The sequence below is a fragment of the Coregonus clupeaformis genome, chromosome 30, assembly GCF_020615455.1.
Source record: "Coregonus clupeaformis isolate EN_2021a chromosome 30, ASM2061545v1, whole genome shotgun sequence".
NCBI classification, from domain to species: Eukaryota; Metazoa; Chordata; class Actinopteri; order Salmoniformes; family Salmonidae; genus Coregonus; species Coregonus clupeaformis.
Genome location: NC_059221.1, coordinates 26955020 through 26968502, shown reverse-complemented (window position 1 = coordinate 26968502; position 13483 = coordinate 26955020). Strand labels below are relative to the sequence as shown.

The 13483-nt window shown below is 43.8% G+C and overlaps 1 protein-coding gene across 1 annotated transcript; it reads right to left on the bottom strand.

Annotated features, from left to right (window-relative positions):
• Positions 1-2156: 2156 nt before the first annotated feature.
• On the bottom strand, positions 2157-9131 carry LOC121545546 (death effector domain-containing protein-like). Its single transcript, XM_041856146.2, has 5 exons — positions 9010-9131; positions 5925-6566; positions 5550-5651; positions 4143-4280; positions 2157-3852 (listed from the first exon to the last, which is right to left on the bottom strand). The coding sequence occupies exons 2-5, from the start codon at positions 6499-6501 to the stop codon at positions 3422-3424; spliced, it is 1248 nt and encodes a 415-aa protein (XP_041712080.1). The 5' UTR covers positions 6502-6566; positions 9010-9131; the 3' UTR covers positions 2157-3421.
• Positions 9132-13483: the final 4352 nt, after the last annotated feature.

Genomic DNA, 13483 nt, shown 5'->3' with positions numbered 1-13483 from the left:
CTTGTAGGCTATAACATTCATTTACCAACAAATAAAAAATGAAGGGAATACAAATATTACAGATACTGCACTCTAGATTAACTATATTACCTTTTTGTGTGGGAGGAATCTTCTGGATAGTGAACATCCGTTCAAAGTAACAGGGATGTACACAGTATACACTGTATACACTGTTAAACAGAGGCAGACACCTGCTGTAGCGTATATGATACAGAGGACATTGTGTTACAATGCAAACAAGTATGAAGTGTAAAAGAATGAGCAACAATCACATCCCCACACTCATAACTGCTTTTGACCTTCTATGAAAGCCAACCACACAACCTATAGAAAAATGTAGCCTAGAAAACCATGTCATCAGAAAGACGTCAAACTGAGGTATTCAACATGGTATGCCAGAGGTATAGCCAACTGAACTGTATTAAATAGTCAAATGGCAGTCTTTGCTCAATGTTAATTTCCGAAAGCAAGTATCGGAGGCTCCTAACTGGGGTAGCACTTAACCATGCTTGATTGTGTCTGACTGTTTGTAGGCTATTGAACTGTGGACAAAGATGCATCTATGCCAGCCAAACATAATAGAATCCTCAACAACTCAGACCTGAAAATTTGGTCCAAAATAAATCACCAACTATTCTGGTCTTGCACATTTGCGTGAAACAAAATAAGCCATTGTAGTAGAATTAGAGATGACTTGGAAAGCAGATCAAAGATAGTATTGAATCAATATTGATCAACTCAAAACGTTTGTCTTTCAGAAAGAGAAGAGTTTGATTTATGCATTTCATTATCTAATTTGTATTTTTTCAATGTCAAATTCCATAATTTTCCAGACCTGTGAAATCGTCACGTCTAATCCTGATTGGTTAATGGCCGAGAAATGCCAGAGCAAATTCCGCTAGATGGGCCAGCTGCAAAGTCAAAATTGGCTATATATCATAAAAGTTCATGAAAACAAAATTTGCTTTTTGGTCTTAATTTAAGGTTAGGCATTAGGGTTATCAGTGTGGTTAAGGTTAGGTTTAAAATCAGATTTTATGACTTTGTGGCTGTGCCAGCTAGTGACCACTCTGCAGAATCCCTGCCTCCAGGGCAAGATTCATGACAATAAATGCCATGACAATAAATGCCAACCTGCTTCTGTTAGAGGTGAATATTCATGGTCATTTACATTTACATTAAAAAAAAGGTATAGTAAACAGATGATTGAGTTGATGTGGACTTAAGAGGCAGAGAGGTTGTACCTCTCACAAATATAACTATAATAAAACAATTGTTTAAAGAACAAATGTATACATTTTTTCTAATTAAATGTAAATATTGACATACAAATCAGTAAGAAATCTGAGCCATGGGTGAATACAATTTAACAATGTTTTATACGGGAGACTAGATGGGCAATTCCACAGTACGGTAGGAGTGACACTAGGCAGGTTTCCATTGACCAAGCAATGTCACATCAAAAGAATGCGCCACGTGTAATGGAAACTGCAGATATGAGAATTTTCTATCCGTTCGACATGGGTGGATTTTTCTTTCGGCAAACGTTCTTTATTGCGACAAATGATGGAAACTGTGTTTTTCGAATAAATGATGATTGCCGAATAATTTTGAAGGTACGCGGGGCACGTGATGTCATCATGTAACTATAAAGCTCCACTACACATTTAATTGTAAATGCCTACTGCTTGCCAAATCTATTTTTCAACTATAAAAATGTTTCTTTGCAGGACAAGGATTGCTTTGACTTTCAAGAATGCCTGAATTGCTTCGCCTTGCTTTTCTGGTTGGCTGGATGCAAGTTTCACCATCCAATTATTTAAGATCTACAGGAGTCTCACCATGGCACGGACCGTGGCGATTCGTTGGCACATGATTATGATTAGAATATGGCAAATATTAGTCAATTCTTGCATTCTATCCATGCTGGCTTTTGTGGGCTACCTGAGACATCAAACAGATAGGTGGGAGGGCATACAAGCTGTCGCCAATTTATTAATGCGCAATTTGCCTAAATGAATAATGGAAACACTTAAACCACTTCATTTCTATACAACACTTTTTTTTTGGTATGTGCCGTCATTACGTCCAGCTGTTTTTATTGACACAAAACAGTTCAATGGAAACGCACCATAGCAGGCAATTGTGGCAACAATTTTCTATGCAAACTTTCTAAAATGCGACAGAAACAAAAAATAAAAAACCGGACAAGTTGATGGAAACGTAGCTACTGAGACTTTTTTTTTTATGTCCATTAAACAAAAAATCCAATGATTCCAAAGTTAATCAAACCACACAACTCTATGCACAAGGACTACTTTTACAATTTCTACTGAAAATGTTACAAAAACACATTTACTTGAAAAACAGTGCAGATGCAAAGTTCGGTAACAGTATTACGGTTTGTGCTGTTGGTGCCGTCATTCTGTTACCAAACTTTGCATCTGCAATGTTCTGTGGAAATTGTTCAAACGAGTCCTTGTGCATAGAGTTGTATGGTTTGTTTAACTTTGCAATCATAGGTTTGTTTGACATACATTTTAAAGTGAAACATCGGAATCTCAGTGTCACTGTTTCCGTGGAATTGCCCTAGATACAGTATTTACTGAGCAAAATTATTTCAACATGACTTGCCATTTAATTAATATATATATATATATATATATATTACTGCATTCTATATGTTTTTGAATGTATGTTTGTGTTGCAATTTTCAAGCACTTCTGACACCACTCAGTAAGGTTTAAAAAAAAATGTATTCTCCTAAACTGTTGGTACCTTGATGTCAAATGAACAAATATTGTGAAGCATTCTTGTTGATTTGGTTCAACAAGAATGATTCACAATATTTGCTCATTTGACATCAAGGTACCAACAGTTTTGGAGAAGAAAAATCTGACTTATTTACTACCAAATAATTGTATGATGGTAATGTCTCTGGCTTACAATGATTCTGTCCTAGTCTGGCGATAAACAAAATGCAAAATGTCCCAACAGGGACTTGCCTGTTTATAGCCATGTGAAGTAATAGTCTACAAGGGGACATTTCATGAAAACTTTTTGGGAAAGAAATGTGTGATGCCAAAAGAAAATGTGAAATCTGATTTTATAGTCAACTAACATGTTACAATAGAAAATATTAGCATTGTCCCTTCAGCAGAAGAAACAAAATCTTCAACTTTCAAAACACTTCTCTTCTGTCTGTGTTCTACACATCTCCTGACTCACTTGCTTTTGCTCACTTTTATTTCACATTCCCTTTATATATGAAAGGGTAGGGCACCCAGCATTCTCCTTCATACTTCTTCCTGAAACAGAACAGCCTTTTCACTTTCCTTGCTCCTGTCCTCGCCATAAAGTCAATTTCTCTTATTTGGGACACGGGTGCCCCCTCTGCTAAAAGCAGCAGAAGCACGTGTTTCTAGGATGGAGTCTCTCTGCTCCCTCCGGGTGCGGCTGCAGCTCCAGCTGCAGACCCTGCCCCCAATCCTGTGACCAGGTTCCGGAGCAGCTTGCGGCGGCCGGCCTGATAGTCCTCCTCATCCACATTGACCAGCAGTTTAATGGCCTCATGGCCCACCGCCTGTTTGAGTGAGTCTGTGATGAAGACGCCCTTCAGGGCCTCCAGCAGGGAGCCGTTGATGTAGTCCCGCCAGAAAGCATCTAGGTAGGTGAGCTCCGAAAACTTGATGTCGCAGATGATGGAGCCCAGGTCCCGGGACTTGAGGATAGTGTTTGCCTGGTTGAACCGCTCAAACTGCCTCTCCAGAGCCTCCTGCTTGTTGGAGAAAACGTTTCCCTGAAGCGCTGATTCATGCTGGCAGTACTCAGCGCGCACTCGTAGGCGGATGTCTGCCGGGGTGTGGGGTGAATAGGGAAGAGCAAGGGGAGTAGTGACACAGAGGAAGAGGTGTGCCGTCCATTGCCATGGAAATTATACTGTCAATGAATCATGCCACAATCTTTAATTTTTAATCAGCGTCTGTATAATTTGGATGCAGATGCATGTGCTTTAGCCAACTCCTTTGTCATTCATTGTCATTAAATAACTGTCGAAAAGCAGATACAACCTCTGACAGCATAAAGTTAATTTAGAATTATTTTTTTAGTGCTTTCATGATAAACACTCAAAATGCCCTTACCACAGGTTTGCTTCTCCCTGCAGTCCCCTGTGGCGTAGGCCCTCTTTCTTTTGCGGCTGGGTAATGGGGGGCCTGGCTTGGTGCGGGAAGGGCCCACCTGGTTCCCCGATGGAGAACAGCAGATCACTGGCTGGGGGCCTGTTAGTGGAGTGGGTGGGGAGTGCAAAGACATTTACAGATGTATGTATGTCACTCTATTTCCACCAACTCTATTAATTCCCCCAACACACACACATACACTGCATCACCAAAAGTATGTGGACACCTGCTCGTCGAACATCTCATTCCAAAATCATGGGCATTAATATGGAGTTGGTCCCCCCTTTGCTGTTGTAACAGCCTCCACTCTTATGGGAAGGCTTTCCATTAGATGTTGGAACATTGCTGCGGGGACTTGCTTCCATTCAGCAACAAGAGCATTAGTGAGGTCGTGCACTGATGTTGGGCGATTAGGCCTGGCTCGCAGTTGGCGTTCCAATTCATCCCAAAGGTGTTCTATGGGGTTGAGGTCAGGGTTCTGTGCAGGCCAGTCAAGTTCTTCCACACCGATCTCAACAAACCATTTCTGTATGGACCTCGCTTTGTGCACGGGGCACTGTCATTCTGAAACCAGAAAGGGCCTTCCCCAAACTGTTGCCACAAAATTGGAAGCACAGAATCATCTAGAATGTCATTGTATGCTGTAGCGTTAAGATTTCCCTTCACTGGAACTAAGGGGCCTTGCCCGAACCATGAAAAACATCCCCAGACCATTATTCCTCCTCCACCAAACTGTACAGTTGGCACTATGCATTGAGGCAGGTAGCGTTCTCCCGGCATCCGCCAAACCCAGATTTGTCCGTCGGAATGCCAGATGGTGAAGCGTCACTCCAGAGAACGCGTTTCCACTGCTCCAGAGTCCAATGGCGGCGAGCCACCATTCCAGCCGACGGCATTGCGCATGGTGTTCTTAGGCTTGTGTGCGGCTGTTCGGCCATGGAAACCCATTTCATGACGTTGCTTCCAGAGGCACTGTATTCCAACAGAAGCTAGACGATTTTTACGCGTTCTGTGAGCTTGTGTGGCCTACCACTTCGCGGCTGAGCCGTTGTTGCTCCTGGACGTTTCCACATCACAATAACCGCACTTGACCGGGGATGCACTAGCTGGGCAGAAATTTGACGAACTGACTTGTTGGAAAGGTGGCATCCAATGACGGTGCCACGTTGAAAGTCACTAAGCTCTTCAGTAAGGCCATTCTACTGCTAATGTTTGTCTATGGCGATTGCATGGCTGTGTGCTCGATTTTATGCACCTGTCAGCAACGGGTGTGGCTGAAATAGCAGAATCCACTAATTTGAAGGGGTGTCCACATACACTATATATACAAAAGTATGTAGCTGTATACATGCAGAGCCACAGACTCACCTGTCCTTCTGTGGGGTGCAGCTTCCCTGCTCTCTCCTCCTCTAGGGGACACATAACGCACCGACGTCTCTTCCAGGTACTTATCCACTGGGTCTGGGCACACTGAAAAGCAAAGGACATGAATGCTTTTGGTTAGTGACTTAATATTTCAATTTAATGTAAACTGTCAATTATTAACTAAGGGACTAGAAAGTGTGTTTTCAAGATGATGGCGATTCGGAATAACATTTAGGAGATTGACAACATAACATTTTGCAGATTGGCAATCTAAGTTTCTCTGTCTTGACACCATTACATTTCGTTTGCTCTTTCATTTGTAATACATTTTCAGGGGGTCTGAAAAAGGCAAAGGCTGATAAGGAAACCACCACTCACCGGTCTGTCTCTTCCTGAGTGTGACGTAGGGGAGCAGGTCATGCCGTGTGATGATGCGGAGCAGCTGCAGGACGTGTCTGAAGTTGGTCTCATCACATCGCCCCTGGCGCTCCAGAGCCAGCAGGAAGTCCCGGCCACTCCTGATGCCTCCACGCTCATACTCGTCGATGACGTCCACGAACAGGAATGAGAGCACTCGCACGTCGCGGTGCGTGAGCTGGGCTCCCACTATGTCGAACATGCGGTGCAGCGAGTACAAGCCGTAAGCATTGTCTACGGCCTCCTCGGGCCAGGGTTCGAAGCGTCCCGACGAGAGCCTCCTTGAGGAGGCAGAGTTAGTGCAGGAGGCCAACGTGCCCCTATTCACTGCCACTCCGCTGGAGGTCCCCACCGACGAGGACCCCACACCACCCATCAGACCTCTGTGGGGGGCAAGGTGCCCCGCAGCACTACTCTGAGTAGAGTCCAGCTGGTTTGGATGAATGTGAGGCCTACCCTGGTGAGCTGACGAGTTCTGGGGGACGAGGAGAGGAGGGTTGACGTTTGCATTGGGGAGGGGATGCTGCTGTGAGGTCATCACTGTGTTAGGGGTGGACGATCCCAACAACTTCTGTGTCGCGTCTGAATACTTCCAATGCTTTCCTACAAAAAAAGGAGGGACAAAACACTATTCACTAGGGTGACAACATTTAAAATTTCCCACGGGGGGCCAGTATGAAAAATAAAAAAAATGATGTATGCACTCACTAACTGCAAGTCGCTCTGGATAAGAGCGTCTGCTAAAATGACTAAACCCCCCCCCCCCCCCAATGTGTAGTGCTAACTTTTTAGGTGCCAGGGAGCATTAAAACATTTAATGACTTCATCATAATTTCTCAAAGTTTGTACCGACAAATGTAGCTTATTGAATATAATTATACAATATGCATAAAAATGCATCCTTCAATTGCAACGCCTGCATATGCACAGAATTTATATTTTTAATAGGCTACCTTCAAACACCAAGTTAGGCATACCTAATTTCAAAATAGACCATGGTATGATCACTGTCAATCGTGAATGACAATTCTTCAGGTTTTACCAGTGAAATGTCAAAACTGTGTCTGCATGCTAATCATTTGATCTCAATCAGTTTCATGGGAATATGGATTTAGATCATCTTGAATTGCTGTTTCGTGAGTACATTAGAGCAGATGGTGTTAAACTATATAGCCTTCCATTAGTTTGTTGCAATCAATTAACAGTCTGCCTAGTAGCCGGCACTGTTGAGTTTTGTCCACATGAGGTGGTGTTTTTGGTGTAACAATAATGTTATTCTATGGTATAATATTTGGTTATGTTATGTAGAATACTAATTAATCATTATGTTATCCTCCAAGACTAATTCAGCTTTACTAAACCAGCACCATAGTGAGAAGTGGTGCGTTTCGGAAGCACTACACCCCTGCAGTCTGCTGCACTGAACGAGCAATTGAAGCTCACCTAGCCTACTCTTTGGCCTAGCGCAAAACAGCGTGGCTGTTTTAAGAAAATCTGGGAATATTTGGCCAAAGAAACATTTCTGGTTGGTCTCAGGGAATGTAAAACGGTTCGGAAAGGAGAATATTAAAACGGGACTGAGTGAAGTAGCTTCAAATATGTTGAATAAGCAACTAATGAGCATGGAGAGCCTCACACGTTTGACGAAATTACCTTATACATTTCAGTCTAATATGGCTGTAGCTCTTCATTAGAAGCACGGTTTGTGTAAGTAGTTAGACCTAACTGTCCTCTCCGAATTTAGCCCGAAAGGATTAGAGAAATATGATTGGTTGACATAGGCCTATGAAATTGGCCTACATTTCGTCTTGCACAGCGCAGAAAATCAGATATTAAATTACGACTGGAGAAGTGGTTCACATCACCAGTAGGCTTAGGCAACCACATCCTTACGAAATTTATATTTTCATAAACGCAAAGTGACACGTAGGAATGTCTGACTGGAAAACTCTTACCTTTACCTATGTTTGTCCTGTACAACTACAGTCCTTCGGCGGGGTGCTGAAATTCATACTTTTAATAACTTTTATCGAACGCAACCACCGAATTTGTCCTGGAATGCGCTTTTGCCAATTGAATATCAGTTTATGTAGTACGTGAGTCAAGGCCGCTACGTCTCTAGTTGAGCAAGACAAATTAGGAAAGAATCAATGGTTGTATTCCAGTGTTTGTCTAGTACCCCTGGGGGTACTTAAGACTCATGAGACCATAGGCTTATTGGTAAAACGCACACTTAAAGGGTACTCTGGGCAGAGCAAACTGTACTTGATGGTACAGTAAGCGAAAAAGGTTGGGAACCATTGTTGTATTCGATCAAAGTTTTTATTAAAAGTATGAATGTCAGCACCCCGCCGAAGGACTGCAGTTGTACAGGACAAACATATGTACATGTAAGCGTTTTCAGAATTTACATTTTTACAAGTATCGACTGATGGTGACTCAATGTTGTTAGCTAAAGTTATCAATACTCAACTCCGCCTCGAAGAGAACTAACTAAATTGAGGCGTTCCTCAGCTAAGCTACAGTTCACTAATCACAACAGTCAGAAAGCTAACGTACTTTGTTGTAGACAGTAATGACCAGCTAGCTAACGTTAAAGTACTGACTAGCTAACGTTACCTACATGATGACATTGACGACTGTCGCTAACCCTAAATGACTAGCTAACCTTAGCTAGCTGACTAAACCACCCAGCTAACTGGCTAGCCACCTAGCTACAAATAAGCAGCTTGTTATTGTGAAAACGTAGCTAGCTAACGTTAACTACGTCAACTAGTTTCAATTTAGATAAACTAGTTAGTTAGCTAAACATTTCATTTACACACAACAAAATGCAACAAAAACGGTTGGTCACCATAAAATAAGACACCACCGGTAACTAACTAGTTTGTTCAAAAAAGCTAGTTAGCCAACAAGGACTAGGTCGCTTATGCTAGTTGCCTAACTTTAGCAAAGTAGCTATTGATGCTTACCTTAGCTACGTTACCTTGAGTTAATGCCTGGATTCAAAATAATTAAACTTGAAAGACCATAGGTAATTACTTACTTAACGTTTTTGGTTGAATGCTTAGCTCCTTCAAGATCAGAAAACACAGTTATTGTGGATAATTTCACACTCTTTCACGAGGCTAACAATTAGCATGCCCATTTTCGTTTCTCAGCTAAAATGAAAGAACATCCGGTACACTACACAGTAGGATTCACATCCGGGTTAAACAATGGTTTAGACACTGGTGATTTCCAATTCGGGCAGCGTTAGAATACTTGTAAACCAGACACTCTTTTCCTTCTTCGAAGTTCTCTCTCTTGAATTAATCTTTGATTTAAACACAGTTGGCTACTAAAAACACACACGTTTCTCTACATGAGATGGATTGTTTGTTTATGACAACAAAAACAAACAGGATTAATGTGTTTGGGTTATGATAGGTGATTTGAAGCTCATTTACAAATTAGGGACAGGTCGACATTTACTGCGGGGGAGGGTTGGTTTATAATTGGCACGGGAGGGTATTGTATTTTTTCCCTGGTTTACGTTCACTCTTTTGCAGGTTTTACTATATCATTTGTTGCATCCTAGCCAAATTTCATCATCTGCTTGCATGTGCCTCCCCTATATCAAGCTGTTTTGGTACTTCCCTTATGCACCACGCTTTTCCTCCTGCTAACTTTCACTATACCACAGGTCAATATAGTCTACCAGTCTAACTGTCTATCCTGCCCTCTATCCACCATTCATAGTGACAATAGTGGTAGGTGGATCGTTTGTCCAGATCTGCAATAGGCTAACTAGCAATCATACCACATAAAAGCATTCAAAGCTGCATACATTTTCAATATGAATCCACAATAACAAATAGGAATAGCTGATAGGCAGCGGAAAGGCCAGGTGCATCATTGCGCATGAAAGAACAGTGAAGACATTAGACACGCAGCTCAAAAAGCTCCCCTATAATATCTTGTTTAGGGACAATACAATTATCCTACCTAGACTAGCCTACAACACCACAATGCAATGAATAATTGCATTATTATTTTCAAAGGAGTACAAAATTCTACTCTAGGCTGCAGTGAAAATGTCATGAATAACGACGCAAAAGCCCTGTGATTTGTGATTGTTTCATTCCATTTGGATCAGTTGTGGGTCTACTCTCGAAAGTTTATAAGGTCTAGAAAGGCACAGTGCCAGGCCAGTCTAGCAGTGTTTTTACTTCTGATACTGAGATGCGCTCTGCCTCCTCTCCAATCCGAGTGGCTATTCCTCGCGCATCTAGATGCTAACGCTTCAATATAGCAAAAATATTTGTCATTTAACTTTTTAAATGTATCAAAAGTCTGCGCACATTTGTCCAAAATATAATTCCAGCATCCTCAAAATGGCTTGACATTAACCAGGGTTCCATCCAACCTTTTTATGCGAGGAAAGTACATGTTGGATATAAAATGTCACAACATCATGGGAAAGCATGCAGTTTATTAGGCTAGATTAAATAAATTATGATGAACTTCACAGGGTGGTGAAAGTGCACGGTAATGAGCTTGATGCTCCTTTCAATAAATATCGAGGGTCTTATTCTGCTGACATGATGATTAATTAATATTAATATGCCATTTAGCAGACACTTTTATCCAAAGCGACTTACAGTCATGCGTGCATACATTTTTTTTTTTTGTGTGTATGGGTGGTCCCGGGGATCGAACCCACTACCTTGGCGTTACAAGCGCCGTGCTCTACCAGCTGAGCTACAGAGGACCACATGATCGATGCTTGGCTGCCGTTTGACAAATAACAATTATCTTGCAGATACAGTGTGGGTTTAACCTACATGATGAGATTATTATGGACAAAAGTGACCATGATGAGATTATTATGGACAAAAGTGTCCATAATAATCTCATCATGTAGGTTATACCCACACTGTATCTGCGAGCAGTTGGCTCGAGCGCGCCAATACCAGAATGGGCACATTTGCTATACCTACACAACATTTTTTGTGACAAAACCATCAGTTCAAACCTAGAGTTGAAAATGTGATGGAAACCCATTTAACTTGTATTTTTTATTCAGTACATGGGAATTTAATTGCAAAAGTTATTTTTATGTGCACTACTTATTTACGCACAGACTTTTGTCCGCAACAAGTCATTTGATGGTGTGATGTCACGAGAGGCTGTGTCCTGGAGGGACGTTACATCCCCCTGAGGTGGCTGCAACCCCAGACAGCTATGGCTCCATCTGCTGGTATGGTCGGGAACTCCACCCCTCTATGGCCAATCTTCCCACGCAGCTGAAACAAATGAGGAGCTGATGAGCTGAAGGTTTGGGAAGGGAAGAGACACAGTCTCCAACCTGGGCTCTCTGGAGGACAAGAGTGCTGCACGTCCACTTCCATGAGGAATATAAGGATTTGGAGATACTTACCTTTGGGAAATACTCACCTTTGGATATATGCACCTGTGGAAATACGTGAGAGACATTTGGAAGGACTTTTTGCTGGGTTGGCCACTAGCTGCAACGTGGACTACAGTAAGGCTGGGGAAAAGTTATCTGAGCGAGTGAGAATCATGATTTTGGATGTGGAAGAGACATCCCTGAACTGTTAACCCTTAAAGAGCCACAAGAGAACATAATTGTGTTATATTTTCGTTAATTTCCCAAGACCTATAATAAAATCCTTGTTTTGTTTGAACCTTGTCTCCTTGCACTACTTGAGCAATCCCGCTGAAAGCTGTGTAGCCTCTCGTGACGTCACAGATGGTGGAGAATACAGGCACGCTCAAGCGTTAATAGTGCATGTCAGAGGAGGATACCGAAGGTTTGATCACCCAGTTTTCCAAGTTGGCCGTAGGCTCCCCGCCCGACTGAAATGGAGGACATATTGAAAGCCCTTGTTGCTGGCCAGCAAGCCCAGATGCAAGCAAACGTGGCTCTCTTGGAGGAGCAAAAGAAAGCCAACCTTCTGAAGGCAGAGGAATTGCAGTTGCAGAGACAGAGGGTGGTCCAAAATACCCGCCCAATAAAGGCAAGTGACTTTATATCTAAGATGGGAGCTACCGATGACATTGAGGCATACCTGCATGCATTTGAGGCCACGGCCACTAGGGAAGCCTGGCCCAAGCAACAGTGGGTTGGTCTGTTAGCCCCCTTTCTAACCGGGGAATCGCGGAATGCTGTCCGGGACCTGGGCCCTGACCAGGTTACTGACTATGATGCCCTGAAGTCTGAGATCCTCAGCAGATATGGACTCACAAAGTTTGGTATGGCCCAGCGCTTTCACAGTTGGACCTGCCAACCAGACCAACCTCCTCGGGCGCAGATGCATGAACTTGTCCGAATCGCAAGGAAATGGCTGGATCCGCAGAGGAATACAGCAGCGGCGGTGGTGGAGGCCGTTGTGGTGGATCGTTACCTACGCGCCCTGCCTTATGAGGCAAAACGGTTCATCAGTCAACAGGCCTTGACCACGGCTGATCTGACCGTGGAAGCTGTGGAAAAGTACCAGGCCACAGCGGAGATGCTGAATGCTTCCCGAAAAGACCCCAGGAGTGCGGCCCCACCACAAATGGGAAGAACCCGTCCAAAGGACCCCAAGGTCTCAAACCCAGCCACGTCAGGACTTATCCCGGCTCCAGGGGGAGCCAGAAACCAGGCGGGTCCAAGAAGAGTACACCAGGAGGGGGAAACTCGACAGTGTTACCGGTGTGGGGAGATGGGACATATCTCCTGGCAGTGTGGGAAACCAGCCGATGAACCTATGCCCACTGCGGAGTCCTCCAGCTCAGCACCCACACACCGTTTTGCCTCGCTCTTGGGAGTCGTAGATGGCGGCCCAGATCGACCCCCCACCTGCCCGGTAACTGTGAATCACCATGATGTGGAGGCCTTACTGGATTCTGGTAGCCGGGCCACCCTGGTGCGTAAGGATTTGGTGGGCCCAACGTGTCTGACCCCGGGGAAAGTCCTCCCAGTTTCCTGTGTCCATGGGGACACCAGAGAATACCCCATTACTGAACTTACAATGACCAGCACACGGGAACCATAAACACGACGGCGGGGGTGGTTGATTCCTCCCCCGTCCCTGTCCTAATTGGACGAGACTGCCCAGCCTTTTACCCACTCTGGAGAGAGTCTCAGGAGAGGATAACCCGAGTACCTCGGAAACGGAGAGGCAAGACTCATCCTGGGAAGGCTCCGGTGCAATCCTCCGAGTTACTCACTCCCGCCCGGGCTCTGATAGGGATGGCAGGTGCCCAGACCGACACAGAGACGGAGCTACAGAATCTGGACAAAGAACTGTCTGGTCTGAAGGGGACCGCTGAGAGGTATCGTTTGTTAAAGCAACAGTTAGACATGAAGACAGAAGAGTTAGATATCCTCCAGGCTAAACTCCAACAGAGCTCCTTCCCTAAGCAACAGGAGGAGCTGGAGAGGCTGCGCAGGATCATCGAGGAGTGTGAGGAGACCCCTGCGCAGTAGTAAGGAGGTCCAGAAGAAGGCAGAGGAGAAGTACAAGGTGTTG

What these genes read in the sequence shown, in the direction of transcription:
- LOC121545546 (XM_041856146.2), bottom strand. Translation starts at nt 6,501, where the DNA reads ATGACCTCACAGCAGCATCCCCTCCCCAATGCAAACGTCAACCCTCCT. An exon ending in ACTCAGGAAGAGACAGACCG is followed by an intron (nt 5,652 to 5,924) that starts GTGAGTGGTGGT and finishes TTTGCTTTTCAG; the next exon opens with TGTGCCCAGACCCAGTGGAT. An exon ending in TGCACCCCACAGAAGGACAG is followed by an intron (nt 4,281 to 5,549) that starts GTGAGTCTGTGG and finishes CTCCACTAACAG; the next exon opens with GCCCCCAGCCAGTGATCTGC.